General features: G+C 44.6%; 1 protein-coding gene across 9 annotated transcripts in view; it reads left to right on the top strand.

The window, feature by feature from the left end:
- The window catches only part of ADGRL3 (adhesion G protein-coupled receptor L3), a 524,212-nt gene that overhangs the window by 466,921 nt on the left and 39,357 nt on the right, over positions 1 to 17,934 (top strand). For all 9 annotated transcript variants that reach the window (XM_054202410.1, XM_054202406.1, XM_054202409.1 and 6 more), the window contains 2 exons: positions 391 to 457; positions 1,856 to 1,947. In XM_054202410.1, the coding sequence (XP_054058385.1) occupies positions 391 to 457; positions 1,856 to 1,947 (159 nt within the window). The remainder of the gene's footprint in view (positions 1 to 390; positions 458 to 1,855; positions 1,948 to 17,934) is intronic.

The raw sequence follows: 17,934 nt of genomic DNA, 5'->3' as shown, positions 1-17,934 counted from the left end.
GACAGTTGACAGACAGCTTGTGTTGTGTCAGAGCCGGAGAGGGAAGAGGAGCTTAAAGCAAAGAAAAAGCTCCATGGATGCTCATCGGACCCCTTCCTTAAAAAACCCCACAGTTTTAAGGTTTTTTCCCGACAGATGCAGAAATCCTTAGTAACTAGGCCTTGTGCCATTTTCTCCCTGCTTCCTCCAGAGGTAATTATCTTACTCCATCAATAGCGCTGTCAGAAATTGGACACATAATTCAGCATTTAAATGAACAAGCAATGTAATATTTCCTGTCTCCCACCGGCGTGTTTTGCAGCTCACATTCTTCTCTGTCACTCGCTCAGTCTTGATGTATGTCCTGGGTGCAGTCCTTGAATGCCTTCTCTCCCCTGTGTTTCATTACAGATGTTGGCTCCGACTTGACACCTACTTCATTTGGAGCTTTATAGGACCGGCGACCTTGATAATTATGGTAAGAACTCCTAATTAACTACCCCATCTCTCAGGTCAAGAAATAAAACTTTTGCTGTCCCTTTACTCTTTATCTTTAATTTACACAGATTAATTTGAGAAAGGCATGTTCTTCTTTGACCCCACCTGGCACAAGCAATTAGACCCTCGTTATGAGAGGCTCTTGGCATTACAAAATAGTTGATCAAAATGGGCCAGGGAGCTTTGGAACAGGCACCTGCAGAGTTTGGTTTCTACCACTGGACATTTAGAAGTGACAAACTCTATTTTGATGCCCCTGATCGCCCCCCACCCCTTCTTTTGAATTCCAGACCAAAGCTTTGCACCGATCATGCAAAAAAAGGGAATTATGGGGTGGGGGGAAGGAAATGAAGTCCAAACTGGAAGAAAGATTTGATGGGGGATTTTCCTCCCTGGCAGAAGTTGAAGGTTGTGTGACTTCACAGTTAGCACGTTGCCAGCGTATCAGCTAACACAGCAACAAGGTAGAGAACCCAACTTTGGAGGCAGCTGGAGTTCTCTTGTACTTTAATCGCTACAATATGGCTTAAATAAACCATCCTTTGTTTTGAATAGACTACAGTTTGGCTAACGCAGCAAACCAGGCGCTCTCACTTCAATGCAGACATTGTCCCTGCTTCTCCTGCTTCTCCTGCAACTGGGGGTCGTTTCAGCAGCCTTCCACATCAGGGAGGCAGCCACACCACCAGCTACAACTGCTGGGTTTTTTCCCCCTTAAGTAATTCATTCATAAAAAGATATCTTCCCTTTTTGATTATGTCTCAAACCCTGGCCTGGGCTTCTGGGGGGAACTCCTTTCCCGGAATTGGCAGCCTTGAAACACCATTGGATCTTTTATGGAACAAACCAAACTCTTTTTCCTTTTTATTTTTCAACTTTGTATTATGCTGAGCATTTTCTGCAGTCCTGATTTCCCTGCCCATCTCCCCCATTACACCGTATTTAAAAGATACGTTCACAGAAAAAGATGCTTTTTTGCTTCATTACGATGGAGCTGTCTAAGCAAGGTGCTTGGTATGACTTTTCACAACTGATCTCTCAGACACCGAACAGTCATTACAGTAAATATTTTCAGTTTTCCATAATGCCATTTGAAGCAGTAGAGTTGATGTTGGAACCAGCCCCGTATCAGTAACATACGCAGCGCTACAGCTTTGGTAGCGCCGTGGCATCACCAATCCTGCAGTCTACAGGCCAGCACACCTTATAAAATACTTGGCAATTTTCTGTGACCCAGTCGCTATAAAACTGTAGCGAGAGCTAATTTCCTACAGCAACTCATCTGCTACAGAGAAGCAGCTGACTTGACTTTCTCCCCATCACGTTGTGCCGTGTCACGTAACCCTTTTTTTTTTTTCTTCTTTCCCCCACTTTGCAGCTTAATGTCATCTTCCTTGGGATTGCTCTCTATAAAATGTTCCATCATACTGCCATACTGAAACCTGAATCTGGATGTCTTGACAATATCAAGTAAGTGATTAGTTTTTTTTCTTTCTCTCTGCCTGTTTCTGTCTTCTGCCATTTGTGCCCCATTCCTCTCTGAGGAGCATACAGGGGAACCAACTCTGCCAGCAGCAGTAATAACCAGGGGCAATATGTTGGGTTATGGCACTGCAGAGTGGTTTCTGATGGGTACCAACAAATGGCTGATGATGAAGCACTGTCTTTATCGGGATTTGGTTGCCAGTGGTGGTATTTTCCATTCGATTTTGTGTGAAAGAAGCAAAGTTGCATTTGCTGTCCTTGAAGCAGGTAACCTCCTAGTCCCTTCACGTAAAAGGAAATCATGCCCGATAATTACTGGCTAATTATTGCAGTCTCTACAGGGAAGGTGTTGAAATTGTTGATCATTACTATTTTCCTGTGCTCTGAGGGTGGCAGCCTTACTTCTTTTCTGTTTGTTTTGGCCCCTGACAGATTTAATGACCCAAATTCTCCCCAGAATCTGATTAGTTTCAGCAAAGTTACCAGGAGCTTACCTGGGGGTGCCCACATCAGAGGATGTGCGTGCCAGCCAAGGCATGTTTTGCCCTTGGACTCAGTTAAGGTCTGAGCCTGGGCATCTTACTGTCTAGTGAGCTGCTTCATTATATTGATAGAATATTAGTCTCCATCAGTGCTTGTTTATTCAAGTACCTCTGGCTTTAATTACTCGCTTCAAAAATACAAGTGGGATTTCAGGTGCAGTGCACGATAAGATGGGGAGCCTGCTAATTAATAAAAGCATCTAATGAACTTCAGGAGAAGGAAATTGTTGGGAGTCAGCGCTTTGCTGCCTGCCCAGGAAAGGAGAGCGTCGTGCAACACGGCTGGAAGTTGGTTCTCCCCTCTCTTCCATGGTGGGAGCAGGAGAAGAGGCGCGGGGGGAGCTCGTTACGAGATGACTGAATTGCACAGTTGCAAGACATTTCTCAGCGAGGTTATTGTTCTTACCGCTGAGCCACTCTCGCAGATGCAGCTTTAATTTAAACTAGGTCAGTCCCTTAAAACTTCCCCAGCAGGCAAGGCTTGCAGCGCTGCTGACGTGCCACGACCTGGCACAGTCCTTCAGGTGAAGTTTCAGTTTTTTAGGTGCAGCTTCTTCTTCAGGGGTTGGGAGGAAAGGAGACCAGAGCCTGTACAAATGTAGGAGACGTGAGGTTAGGGACCTGCACGGTCTGTCCCCGACAAGGTTGTGGGCAGGCTGCTCTGCGGTGTGCCTCTGTTTCTCCTGCCATCGCTCAGCTATAAGATGAAATTGGAGGAGCAGTCCCTCCTGGATGGCCAGAACTGATGCCAGCGTAATAGTCTTTCAGTCAGTCTTGGATGAGGCGTTTAAGGAGTGGGACATTTAATATGACTACTCGTCATGCATTAATGCTATGGGATTGCTCACTGAGAACAGTCTTTCTAGGGTTACCCACACAAAATCTGTCTAGAAAGCCTTGCAGTGTGACATTTAAATTAAAAACTGGGGGGGGGGGGGGGGCACAACAAAGCCCTTATAATTAAAGCAGAAATAATAATTGCCTACTGAATAATCTTGCTTGTGCTAATCTCTAGTATCTTTGTTTGAAATGCCAGGAATTTCTACAACCAGTTACATCAATTATAATGTCATTGTAAAATATTTTATAGGTTCTTTGGCAGATGAGTGTCTATTCCTGATTTGACTTCATTAAAATGTTTTGAAAACACAAGCAATTAAAATACTTTTAAGTATGTTGCTGATACCCTTCCAAATGTGTTGCTTTGTTAGAAATTATTTTTTTATGCTTGAAAAAATAAGAGAAACATAATATAAAATGGGGAAGACCCCTAGCTCACCCTAGGAATTTTATCAAAACAAGAATTTCAGGAGGGACTTGATTGTAATTTCTAAATCCCTAAGGAGGACAAAGTCAAGTCTCTAAATCCACGGCATGTGTTTTCTCATTATCAGATACGCTTGAGCTAGGAGAAAGTGCAGATTTTTAACAGAGAAGGGAATTCACCTTTGAGGGAGCTTTCCGAGGGACGTGAGTGGCTTGCAATCTCTGGAAAACTTTTAGTTAAGATCATTGTCATCTTCTGGGTAAAATTGTAGTCTTCGTCCATGTGAGATCGTGGTCTTCTTCCAAAGTCATTGGCTCTAACTCAGTTGCAAAATATGGATGTGGTACAGCAGCTCTGGAATAAAAAGCCACAGACCACGTTATTTCACAGGTGACCGGGAAGATCCTTTCTGAGCTTATCTCCGTGGGTCTATATGCTTGGTGAGAAGACACCCAGATCCGTTTCTCAAGACACGTGCTGCCTTTGCTGGCTCTCAGCGTGCTCCTAGAGCCCTGCATCTTGTCTTACCAGTTTATGTTTAAAACAGCAAACCAAACGGAGGGCCTGCACTGGAGGGCCTCTTGCTACCATCTGCGTGTGACAGCTTTACGGCACATGGGGAGCTGAATGGGAGTTTGTTCTCCCCGTTCATTTCCTAGCACTGCTCTGTGTTAGGCTGTGGTGAAGCTCTCGCAACATAAATCCTGAGCCTGTTCAACAACAGCAAAATACTCGATTCCCTATGGCAACGTAAAAATAAAGGCCATAAAATATTTTAATAGGCTGTTAATAAGCGCCCCTGCAATCTGGTGCTTGCCTATGTCACTTTAAAGGTTAGAAATACATTATGAAGTATAGAAAATAGAGAGCCAAATAACTCCACTTAAATTAATGAACTTGATAAGGGATCAGGTGTCACCTGGGATACCTTTAATTACTGCACCAACAGAAAAGCCATTCAAAGGGCAGTGCCTGAACCAGATGCTGTGTGGCTGAAAGATTTGTAGGCACTGTGCAAAGTTGTAAAAATAAACTTCCCCAACCTTCAGGAACAGTCCCTGTATTATTGTGCCAGCATGAGAGAATCTGACATTCCCGCGGTGGAGCACTGGTTACCTAGGGGTTACCCAGCAAGAGATTTGGTGAGTGCAGAGCGGGTTTATTTTTCACCCACATTAACTTTTCCGGCTTAGCCCAGCACTTTCGAGAGGGAAGTAGGGTAGCCACATGTTTGGTCCTTCCCTTTGTGCTGAAAGCATCCTTCCTTTATGGCAGGTTGGTACTGAGCCGATTCAGTAGGTTGCGCCCGCTGAGACAGCGAGGTTCGTGCTCTAGTCCTGCTTTTGAGACATGTAGCCAGGAGACGATGTGAGCTCACGTACGTGGGATACGTTGTTTGGAGCTGCAAGAGTTTCTGTGCCTGCCGCTGATGCCAGGAGGACAGACTAGCTCCCATTTCACAACAGGTACCATCACCAAGAGTAGCATCCTTTTACCTAGGACATTTTGAAAAAGTTCAGTTTGATTTCTTCCTTCAGTACGACTAAACAGAAATTTTACGGGTTCACCCACACTGGGGATCTCTTCTGCCTTTTAAAGATCTCTTTAGTATGAAGTGACGCAGACATGGATGCCGAAATGGCTGCCTCTTGGGTGGTGCATGTAGCTTCTGCCCATGCCTCCCCAAACACAGGGTGAGAGGGGATTTTTCTTCCCAGCCTTTTCCAATGGCTGTTTCTGGGTGCTCAAGGTCCACTGTAGCCATTGCGTTTTCATTTTTTTGCAGCTTGTTGACAAACATAAGTGAGCAGAGATGGGCAGTGAGGGGCATCGTTTAAGCTTTGGTAGCTCCGCCCACATGACTTGTATCTCGCTCATGGCCCATCGGATAATGTCAGGGGGATGCAAAAGGTGCATGAAATTGCTCATGAGCACAAACTGATTCACTGTCAACAAATGTACCCAGGAGGGCATTGTTTCGGAGGATTGCTTCCCCCAGCCCTCACGAGCTTGCAGGGAAGACAGATCTTTCAAGCCAGGGACTACGCAAGCTTTTTGGATGGCAAAAGCCTGCTGTGCTGCTTGCATCCATAGCCTGCGAGGTGGAGACTATAGGCGTATCAGTGCGGTATTGATGCACTCTTGCTAGCAGATGGCTCTTTGCGAGGACGTGTTACCAGCTGGAATACTTTAGAGCAGCTGTGAGGCTGTTCTACCGGAGGTTGCTGCCTTGTGGAGTGATTTCTGGAGTCGAGCAGCTCGAAGTCTCTCCTTCGCACTTTTCCATTGTGCCGGGTAGATGTTAGATGTGTGAAAAGTCTCAGACTGTCATAGACAGGAGTACACTGAATCTTTTTTATATTCACATTCCTGTGGGAAGCCTTATGTGACAAAGGAAAATACAGCTATATGTGAATAGTCCAGCATGGTTCTTCAGTTTTCCATCCATCAACTCCTTCCCAGGTGATCAGGCATGTACTGTGGCTGCTTGTGGTCCTCGCACACCAGGTTTTCATCGACCCGTGCCAGATGGTGCAGCATGACAAACCATCCATGTGTTTGCAGATGCCCCCATTCTCTGTGCAAAGCGGAGGGTTTCAGATGAACCCCCTCCCCAAATGCCTTTGCATTTTGCGGGAGTTCTGCAGCGCTTGTTCTGCAGCCGTTGAAATACTACTCATTGGAGTCATTGTGGCATTAGTAGAGGGAAGAAAAGAGGGGCTACACTGCTGGTAATCCAGATGTGCTCTTCACCATATCTGCTGAAATCTGGGGTCCCGTCTTTGCTGTACGCTGTTATTGTGCACAATGTGGTGCGTCTTAGTTACTGACATGGAAAACTGGTAGAAAATTGGGTGAGGAAAGCGGTTATTGATTTAACAAAAGACAAGTCCTGTAAGCGGATTGAAAGGATTCATCAACAGGGCTGAGCAGCTGCTGCGCCTGAACTTACACAGGACTTCTCCAAATGGCCAGAGGGGAGAGGGTGAAACCTCCTTTCTCCTAGCAGAGACCAGAAGCCATCCTTTCTCTTCCTTACAGACGTAACCTTTCCTTTGAAGTTCCCATGGGCGCCTGTCCCCTCTCCCCCTGGCGCTGCCTGGCTGCGGTTGGGTTTGTTAGCATTTCCCCCGGCCAGACCAGACTTCCTGACATTCTTCTGCGCTGCAGTATGTGGCAACGAGATTTTATTTTATTTACTTTGGAAGGGCAATGCGTCGGCCATAGCTGCCAAGTGCAGTTGTGGACCCACTAGAAAGAAGGCAGGAAACCAAGGGCTTTGTCGGCTCGCTTCTCTTTTTGTCCCATTTTATTGCATTATTGTTTTAGCCAGGGCATAGCTTGGCTTGTGCCGTTGGCCACCTGGATGCTCTTTAGAAAGCACAATTCATGGGGACCTCTTCTGAGAGGAGCGTGTCAGGTTTGTTGGAAAAGCTCATCCAGTGCAATAGAAACCCACCTGAAAGTCATCCTGGAAATTTAATTTTCTTTCTTTTAGACAGGGAGACCCAGAGTCTTAGCTGGGAGCTCCTTTTGTTGCTGAAGAGGCACTATTAATTAGGGGCCTTGAGATAGTTTAATCCTGGCATTAATCACTGTAGTCTTGTTACAGCTTTCTTCCCTCTTGTGGAAACCTACTCCCATCCCATCTTCTGAACAATAGAATAAGTACTATATTAAAAACCTGAAATACCCTGGAAAAAAAGTTATTTATTCCGAACACACAGGAGAGAATGTTTTTAGGTCTTGTGGCCGGATTCATGAGAACACACGCTGAAATCCCGTTAATGGGGATAATGCAGACATGTCCTGCACTGCAGCCTTCAGAAATCAATCCCCAAATGACCAAAACAAGCCCCCCTCATCTCGCTGGCTGCCATGGGAGCTTCAAATGGTCTGGGGCTAAAGGCACACAACCCCGATTTAATGGATGAATAAAAAAAGTATATGTTCTGCCAAGTTTCTGACTTTAAACAAAACTCATACCATATTCCTTTATACTGGGTTATTACTTTATTTTTTTTCATGGGAGGCTCTTGCTCACGGGCTTGCAGAAATAAATCTGAGAATGTGCAACCTAAAAGCTAAAATTAGAAGATAAATGCAAAGACTCAACGTTGATTATTACTATGTAAAACCTCGCAAAGCCCAGTCCGGGCTCCTTTAGGGAGTCTGGCCCAGGCTGGGGGAGGTGAGGAGTGAGGAGCATCAGGCACAAAACTGAGAAGCCCCTCTTGAAAATATGCCTGCTTTACAAACCATTGCCATATCCTGCTCTTCCCATATGTTGTATGGGTGTAAGTGATTATCTGCTCATTTTCTTACTTCAACATATGTATTTTATTTAAAGAGACGTGACTAATCCCAGCCCCCAGATTAGCTTGTTGTTTCAGTCCTGTGGGTTTTCTTAAGTCATAAAAAAATCCTCAGAGTTAGGTAGAAAATCGAAAACAAAGGTTAAATAGAACTTCCAAAAATCATCTGCGGAAATGTTTAAATTAAACCCTTGATTTAACACAGCGGTATTGTGCTGGCAGGAACGGAGGTTTACCAGTTTAGTTTTATTTACTCAGCTGATTGAAATGCAGAAAAAGTAAACATCCTGGGTTTGGTGCAGGGAGGAACAAGTTAGACTTTTGAAAATGCAAGTTTTCTGCTTCTTCGGTAGAAAGAGCTTACGTTACCAATACAGAACAATAATTTAGCATGTATCCTTTTACTAAGAGAAGATTAATTCATGCTTTATTCTAGCCATTTTAGAAACAAGTGAAACTAGGGAGACAAGAAGGATTATTTACAACTTGTTCTATTGAGATTTGAATTTATCTATTGGTTTCCAGATCTTTTTTGTTTAATCGTAAGACGCTCCATCTTGGAAATAGTTCGTGATGCCAAAGGGTCTGGAATTGAATATTGCATTGGGTTCAGCCAGGGGACTTGACTTGTAGAACAGCAGCACTTTAATCCTTCTGGGTTCACAGTTGCTTGGGGAGCGCACAGCAAGGATGCAGTACAACGAAGAGGTCCAGCTCTTGAGAGCATGCCCAGCACAGTGCTTGGGCCCAGAAGGCCCAATCCTCTATCGTCAGCGTTCTCAGTTCCCAGCGAAGTAAGGGCTGGGGGTCAGTGGCAACGTGCAGGCTCCTTTCTTGGAGCAGCAAGCAGGGAAAGGAGGTTACGTGCACCTGTGCATCTTCGAGGAGGTGTGTGGGTTGGCGTGAGTGGTGGAAAGGACAAGATACAAAGGGTTCGAAACACAAGGTAATGAACGCAAACAGTTACAGGAGCCACAGTGAACCTCTGTTAAACATGGCCTGAAATCCTGGCTGGCCATTACCTATAACTTATAATGTTAAATAAAATAGCAGTGCCTGTAAAGAATGAGCTTTCTGTTAAGATTTTCATACAACCCTACTAACAAAATAGAAAGACTAACTGAGCGGGCTCTTCAAGAATAGGGCATTGAAAATCTCTCCTCCTCAGCCAGCTGAGCTATATGCAGCATTTTTTGACTCCTCTGACTTCTGGGGACACCAGGCTCAGAGCACAAGCAGCTTCAGCGATGCCTTTTGGAGAGGAATCATCCCTGGATTCCCGCTCTGCAAAAGGATAATCTGATCCTAGGGAACAAAAAGAGCCCCCAAGCCAGTGTTTGGGTCTGGATGAGCTCGGATGAGAAAGGAAGTGTCTGTTTTAACAGTGCTTGGGACATGCAGGCAGCACGTTCTCTGTCACCAGATAACTTGACAGGAGTGTTTTACAAGGGTGACCAAACGATCTGTGTAATTCTGAAAATCTATGATCTTTGTGTCTCATATGGCCTTGAGAGAGTATCATGCCTTCACAAGCCCAACAGTCAGCTTAGCATCTCCCTGGATCCTGTGTAAGAAAGCACCATGCTTCCCAGTCCCCCGGGCAGCTCACTGCTGCTCCTGTACAGCCTTCATCTGCATCTCTGCATGAGCAAACTTTGAACAGGCAGCCGAAAGCAAACCCAGAACAATCATTTGGAGTTGGCACAAAATGAAGTATTTACAAGCTTCCCACCAAGAAAAGATATGGCACATTTATATTTTGCCAGAGTGCAGACTGTGTGAGCACCTCGGAGGCAGAAACCCTGCCGATGTTGAAAAAACGTGAGATTGCATTTCTGTCTGGGTGCCTTTTTTGCCCGGTGACGCTGATGGCAGCATCTGATTTTGTTTGTTGCAATCTGCTGCTGTTTGAGTTTTTCACAGAAGGGTTGGGTTAATATCTGACTCTTTTGGCTTTGGGTTTTGCTTGTTTATCTATGTTTTTTGTGATGGCTGCAGTAATGTTGAATGGTGATTGTAAAGCACTAATCTTCCCACTGACAGGTGTTGTCCTTTCCGAATTTATAAAAGAAAAAAAAATCAATCAGCAGTTATTGATTTGAGAGAGTGTCCTGGAAGATATTAAATACCTAAGGTCTTTCTGTGAGCCCATAAATCATTATTATTGTTTTAAAAGGCCATACATTTTAAGTATTTTGTCAGCAAGCCCTGCTGGTGCTATTTGGATAATACAAATGTGTCTAAAGGCTTTCCTGAATCTGCATTGTGTGGAAACAATCAGATATGTGGTTACACATCAGTGTGGTTTGAATAATCGTGCCATGCCTTTGCAAAGTTAGGAGCAAGGAAATAAACAGGGTAAGCAATTCTGAGGGTAATTAATTACTTACAGAAAATGAGATGAGCTTAACAGAATTGCTCTTTCCAATTGCAATAATTAAGAACAAATCTCAGAAAGCAGGCCATGACTTCCCTGGATGAGTTGAGGGGGAAAGGGATGATGCTTTGCCTTTGGCAGAAAAAATCAGGCATAGGTTGCCCCAAATCCTGGGCTTGGGTGTCACACAGGACCAAGGAAGGTTTGGCCTCATTTGTCTGGATAAAATCTTCAGAGCTGCTGGTGGAAGTCAGAAGTGGCTTTCAATCTATGTAAAACTTCCCTTATGCCAGGAGGTAGGACCCCAACCTTTACGTATCTCCAAGGCATGTAAAGCCAGGGGTTTCTTCTACAAATGAAGCTGTGACAGGCCCGCTGGCCCCCATGATGGTTACAGAAGTCTTCCGGGGACCAGCTACCTCCTGTCAAAGACAATGCAGGAGCCAGAAGGTGAGGCTGGGAAAGCTGTGTGATGAACACCAGCAGCCTAAGGAAGGCGATTAGGAAGACATTTGGCTTCATGCCATCAAGGTGGTAACTTTGTCACGAAACGTGAAGGCAAAATCCTTTAAGCACTCCTTTATTGCTTGCAATTGATTTTTCTCACCATGAAGACGTTCCTTCACTAATTACCGATGAACCCGTTTGCTTTATGAGGGCAGTGCTGGACTTTCCAACTCCTTCCTGTAGATTTTCAGCAGTTCGATAAATCAATCTTTTCTAATCCTTGAAATTTGAAAAAAAAAAAAAAAAAGGGGTGGGGAGAAGAAAACAAACATCCCTACTGCCTCGTATTGGCAGGCAGTGGGGAGACACAATAGCATGCTTTATTTTGTGTCTCGTGCTTGCCTGCAGGAAATGTCTGTCTCTCTGCTTTATTTGCGCCATATTAAAATGAATTCCACGGGTCTTTCCGAATGCTTTCGAGGGGGCACATCATCCATCTATTTTTATTTGGGTTTCATCACCTGTAACAGCTACTAAAGGTCCTGTGTACTCACTTTAACGTTTTTGCTGGCTAGCCAAACTTTTATTTTGGGGCCCGAGCACTGAGTCCATGTGCTTACTGAGCCTTTTCCTGCTATCGGAGAGATGGGAAAATACTTTGAATTGTCAAAAGAGCAATAAATTCGAGTTAGATAAAGTTAAACCATAAAGGGTTGAATAAACCTAACATCTAAAGTTGATCAGTTACGTAGGGTTTTATTCAAGGCACAGTTTTACTCTAAATGTGGCTCAAAACCTACACTTTGCTAGATATCAAAAATAAAAAAAGTAAACTCTTTTCAGAATGTAAAAAGACCATTAGTCTTTTTAAATGAGGCAAATAGCTGCTTTTTGATAACAGGCTTTCTCTGTTCAGCAGCATTTTAGAACCAATCTGTGTGTGAAGGTAAATTCTTGCCTTACTTTTCCTGCTGAAAAAAAAAAGGAAGGCTTTAGCAATCCAGGATATTGGTAATGAACATACATGGGAGCGATTTGCACCGTATAAGTTGCAAATTGTCTGTGCCTCTGTATTGGGCTGTCAGTGTATATTCTGGCAATTTGGTTGCCTTGTGTCAAAAAGATACATCTTGGGGTTTTAAAAGGATAGGCAGAGCAAAAGGGGGTTCCGAGCTTAGGACGCATCGGTCTTGAAATTCCTTAAGGATCTAAATAGGGATATAAATAGCTAATTTTAGTAACTTTTTTAAAAACTATTGGTCTGGAAATATCACAGGAATATAGAAGGTAATATGAACATTCCTTTCTCGTCATTGAAGGAGAAAGTACTCTGGGAAATTGAAAGACATCTAACTTAAATAAGATTTTGAAAGAGTTTTACGTGATGTGTAATTAACCTTAAGAAGTCTTTGCCCCAAGGTAAAGTCAGGGCTTTTTTAAGATTAGAAAATGAATTAGGTATTTATATGGATTGGTAGACCATCCACTATCCATCATCTGGGCTGCAAAGAAACACAGGGGAGGTGAGGTAAGATTTCACAGGTTAAAGGAATAACGCAACCACTAAAGATCGGCTTTTTAACTTCAGGTATTTGGAAATGAAGCCCCCGCCTGAGCCATCATTCATGTTTCCTCCACAGTCAGTAGAGCAAGATATTTCTTCAGGAAATGGTGGAGCCTCACCTGCCTTAAATACCTGTTCGTGTAGGGAATAAATTGCACTTTCAGGGTACCAGTCTCCCATTAACTATTGAGGGATCAGAGTCACATAGTTTAAATTCAATGGGCTGTATCCCTTATTGCTAGGAGTCGGAAGAATTTATCCAAATCTGGAGAAAGCACTTTAGATCTAGCATCTTGAGCTGTGCTAGGCTAGGTTTTCCAATGATTTCTGCTTCAACTGTTTATTGCTTATACTGCTAGTGAATATAATCTCAGTTTTCCAGTTAGCAGCTCCATTTTCCTGTGAGCTAAGGCTCTTCCAAGGCTTTTCTCTTGTCTAAGTGGTGGTTTTTATGTATTGCAGATAATGACACAGTATTACTGCAGCACTGATAGGTTTCACAGACTTTACCAGGGGAAAAAAACCCATTCTGGAGTAATTTTTGTCAGGCACGAATTGTTGCTAACACAAGAGTTAAGCTTCTTACAACAGCTGAATTGGTAAAATGAAAAAGAATGATCTGTATTTCATGAGGGATATAAGAAACTAAGTCTTACGGGCCCTATGTGTAGAGATCTGAAGTGTTTGGGAGTTAGGCATCTTTCTTTGAAAATCTCACTTCTTTAGGCACTTACTTGCTTTGGAGAGTGGGTCCTAGGCACATCCGGGTTGGAAATGGGGTACAAACTGCTCAGGTCTTTCGGACGGTTTTCTCCTGAGCTACTTTGAAGTGCTGGCATCAAGCTAAAGGCAATCCAAGTTTACCGATTTCGTGTTTTGTCTGTACAAAGATGGAACGGAGTCTTCAGCTGCCTCGAAGAAAGGCTGTTACAGATCACTGAAAAACTTCATGAGGGTCTGCATAGCAGCAACAAAGTAAAAAATTTCCCTAATTCTCTCTTTTTATAAGCTATCACCAGCGACATTTCAACAGTAAATTTTTACCGTAAAACCTGAGTGCTTGTGAACACAAGTAATAGAAATTCATGCTCTGCTTCTGCCCACATTGCTGGGCTGGAAGGTCCAGACTGTCTCGCATCTTCGTTTACTTTAATTGCATCACAGGGGAGCTGCAGGTCCTGTGATGCTAGACATGCCACGAGCACAGCAGGAGCCTGCCCCGATGATCTTGCAGGCCAAGTGGATGAGAGGGCAAGGAGGAGCAGAGGGATTTGACCAACATCATGTTACACAGCTGGGATGGGCTGGAGATCCCTGTTGGCGCAGCTAAGGGGGGAGCCGTTTAATACCAATGGCTTTTCTGTGTTCCTGGTACCTCCCCAGATGCGTTGTAGATGCAGAGGTCACACTCTCTCAGCCTATGTTTTGCTAAGCCAGAGGAGCTGAGCTTTCCTTGCTGTGTCTTGGAAGCAGGGACTCAGTTCCCTGCATCAAGCCACCTCCTCTGCGCTTGCTTCCTCCTTCCATCCTCATCCTGATATGCTTTGTGCTTTCCCCGTGAGTTGTTAGATATCGCCTTTGAGTGCCCTAAGGTAGCTCAGATGTCCTCGTGCAGCCAGCAGATGTGGCACAAGATCTAAGGCAATCAGCTGTCAGAGTGGCAGCTGATGGCCAGGGGGGAATCCCTGCAGGGATGGCAGCCAGGGAAGCTGAAGGGGGTTGTTGGATGCTGGAGAGGAGCTGCAGAGAGCTGTGGATGGCTGAGGGTGGATGGAGATGGAGGCAAGGAGGGCTACAGCCCAGGAATGCTGTAGTTGCTCGAGCTGAGATAGCACGGCTTACCTGTCAGTGACAAGGGGACAGCTACCTTGTCCTTCATGGTGTGTCCTCTACTTGTATCTCGCTGGTCAGAGTGGGGATAGGGCAAGTGTTAAGAGTGTGGCCAGATCCATCCCATTTGACAACTTTCCCAAAGACTCCAGGTGACCATGCCAGGGCAAAGCTGGGACTGGCAGCATCGCTGCCTCTTCTGTCTCAGCCAAGGACAAGGTGGGGAGAAAATGGGAATGTTTTGCACAATATACATGTGTGAAAACACTTTCGTCCTATGAGGACTAAATCCAGCTCCCATTGACGCTCGGATGGCCTCTCTGTGGCTTCAGGTGCATGTGAATGGTGTAGAAGTTGCCCCTACATGGCTTTAGCCATTGAGAGGAGAAAACACAAAGCCTCATCTAGGACAATACCTAGAGTCCCTCTCAGTCAGAAGTTACTGGTGAAAATCTTTGGCTTTAATACAGCTTCCTTCTAACTCGGGCTGAAGCGGGTCCCCTCCAAGTGGAGTGTTTTGTTTAGCAGAGGGTATAGCTTGACAGGTTGCCAGTATTGACCAAAGGAGGTCTGAGCAGGGTGGACTGGCCCCAGCTGTGCTGGCAGGGGCAATGAGATTAACATATTGAGCCAGCCTCCATCTCTGACGCCCATGGTGGCTGCTGCAAGGGATCGCAGGTTCCAAAGCTCCACGCCAGCAGGGAAAGGAGGCCTGGGAGGTGGCCTGCCCACCCCATGTGTTGCACATAACCTGCTGTGCAGGCAGAGTTAGGCACACAGCCTGTCCCAGAAGGTCAAGGAGACTCTCCTAGAAAAATGGCTTCGACTAACCTTGTGTCCCCATAGTGGCAGGAGCTCATTTTCAGTCCATCTTGGCTTCTTCACTGCAGCAAGCTGCTTTGTGCTCTTGCTTGGCAGAGTCCTTTCTTTGTCCTTCCCTGTGAAATGGGAGTAAATGGGTCAGTGCTTTCTGTCACCCAGGGCTTTCGCGGATCCTAATGCCGTTATCTCAAAAAGACGATAATGCTGCCGTCCGGTTCCTAAGTTGGCAGCTTGGGAGTTACACTTATGAAAAAGTAAACAGCAATAAAGAGGTTCCTGTAATACACTACAACGCTGTAGACGGAGAATACTGGAGGCACGGTGAAGTTTTGCCGCCTGGACGCATGAAAGCCTTCTGTGGTGGCTATGCTGGAGTTTCAAACCTTGTCTTCTCCGGAGATACCCATGATTTTTGAAAGAAATTTCAAAATGAATTGGCGGTTGCGTGATCAGAGCCAGGAGGGGTAGCTGCAGCTGGCAGCTAACGATGCTCCCTTCTGTGCATGAAGCCAGCGTCCTCCGTCGTGTTTCAGTTCCCTGGGGCGGTGAGCCAGGCTGGCTGGTCTGTACAAGATGCACCTGATGCCTGGCCGCCTTTGGTTTTGGTGATGGCTCGTGGGAGAAGGGAGGGGGACTAGCAGTAAGCTATATTCTCTATGTCGTTATATTTCTAATGTTGGTGTTCTTGTCTTTATGTCTATGCATTCTTTAGCTATGAGGATAACAGACCCTTCATCAAGTAAGAATGACCTGAATGGCTGATAAATTTCATTTATCAGTGTGGTCTCATGAACCAGCTGTCAGATCAATATTGAAAAATCATTAAAGCTTCTGTCATTCGCATTTGAGGCAGAAGAGCAAACTGTGCAGGAAAACGGTCAGGCATACAGCTAACGTGCAGAGTAAATGTGCTGCATATGTATTGCCAGCCAGTTGTCACCGCATTGGCTTTATATTCTTTGATTGGACATTACTTGAATTCAAGGTGGACGTTCCCAAGTTAATCCTGTGCAGTACAGACTTGTTACAATAACCACGCACTGGCCCACTGTGCTGTGTCACTGAGAGTGCTTTATGGTAATATAAATACAGAAGTAAATTTTCAGAAAGGTGCATGGGTGGTAATCCCCACCATTCCCATTCTAGTTAATGGGAGCAGTGCAAGCAAATCTGTGTTTGGTGCATTGGAGACTGTCTCCTGACTCACTGGAGTACCTAATTGTCCCTAATTGTAAATTTCTGATTTTCAGTTACACCAAAACATGAGCGGTTTTGTTTCTTTATTGCTATAAAATTGCGCTATGGAAAAGAACAAATGTGAAAAAACAACAGCAAGTCTGTACAGAAAGCAAAACAAAAACCAAAAGCTGCACCAAAATTAACCTGCAAAGAAAGCCAAAAATGCCTAGAAATTACATGCCTTAGGGCATGTGTGTTTTTTCTCCTGCACCCAAAAAGTAATGTGCAGTACCACGAAATACAAGCAAATCAACTTCACAGTAGACTTTCAGTTTGTTCTTCTGGTGAAGAGTCCTTTGTGTTCATTCTTGCAGCATCATTCCCATGTTCTCTTTCATTGCTTGGTTCTTTTTTGTTCTGCGGATACGGGATGGAGCTATTCAAAGTAATCTCAATGCCCTCTTTATCTCCAGGTCTTGTTTTCTGAAGCACAACACTGTAACGTGTGCAGTTTGCACTGTTGAGGGTCTTCTACCCCACAGATTCCTTGCCATCACTGAAGGTAGCATATTTCCACTAAATAACTATTTCGCTTCTGCACACCTCTGCAGCCAAAGGCTTTTTAATCGGGTTCAAGAATTGGCTGTGCTTCAGAGCAGAATAGTTTTCTGATGTCCTAGGAATTGTGCTTAAAAGATTCCGTAAACGCAGGAAGCTTTTAATTGTGGAAGGGAAGAGAAGGGGGAGAAAAAAAGTGTTTCCCACTTCATTTGTTGTTCTTTTTTCAAGGAAAAAAATTATTTGCGTTTTTCAAATTGGCTTGCAATTAAGATGATAATGTGCTCTCACTGATGGTGGAATCTTGGAGAGAAAAATATACCAAGTGGCTAAAGCTGTAAACTGTATCTAGTGGCTACCTTTCTGAAGGATTTTGAGAGTGCATTTTCAATTTGCATCATGCTAAATATTTATTAGCAGGATTGACTGGAAATGCTTCAAAGGAGCTGTTCTGGTCTGCTAGATACATAATAGTGACTTTTAAAGAACTGCCTTAATAAGCGGTTACCTTAGGGAGCTCTTCTGGTCGTGTGGTTAAATAATACATATTTTATAAACTTCAGTGGAAGACTTAACGCCGTATTTTCGTTGTAATACCTAAAGAAAAAAAAAAAAAAACAGAGAAAACATGAATACAACATCGGTGTGCTTCTGTTTGTGATCAGCCCCGATAAAAGGAAAAGGATTCGAGGCTGCAGCTGCCATAGAGTCTCCGTAGTGGAGACAGCCTGCCTGACCTCTGCAGGACTTATTTTTCCCCCAAGCTGCTGCTGCTTCATCTTTCTCCCCCTTGCCCCATGCTCTGCTTAGCAGGTGGAAGGCCAAATATGCCCAGACCCTGGCCAAGTTTCTATAAGGCTGAAGTGGCTTAGAAACGTGGGCAGGTCCTTGTCCCTGTGAGCCTTTCTGCAGCACCTTACGGTGCTTTGGGTGGACAAGGAAGTAGAGGTGCTGGCTGGCTGCAGGCTTTGGGGAACTGAAGGGTTAAACGGTGAGGAAGAGGTGCAAAGATTGGGTATTGTTGCATTCATTTTTATGATGTTACACCAAATGATACCGGAGGAAAACAG

This window comes from Rissa tridactyla, chromosome 5 (genome assembly GCF_028500815.1).
Source record: "Rissa tridactyla isolate bRisTri1 chromosome 5, bRisTri1.patW.cur.20221130, whole genome shotgun sequence".
In the NCBI taxonomy this organism is placed as follows: domain Eukaryota; kingdom Metazoa; phylum Chordata; class Aves; order Charadriiformes; family Laridae; genus Rissa; species Rissa tridactyla.
This window is presented reverse-complemented; position numbering and strand designations above follow the sequence as displayed.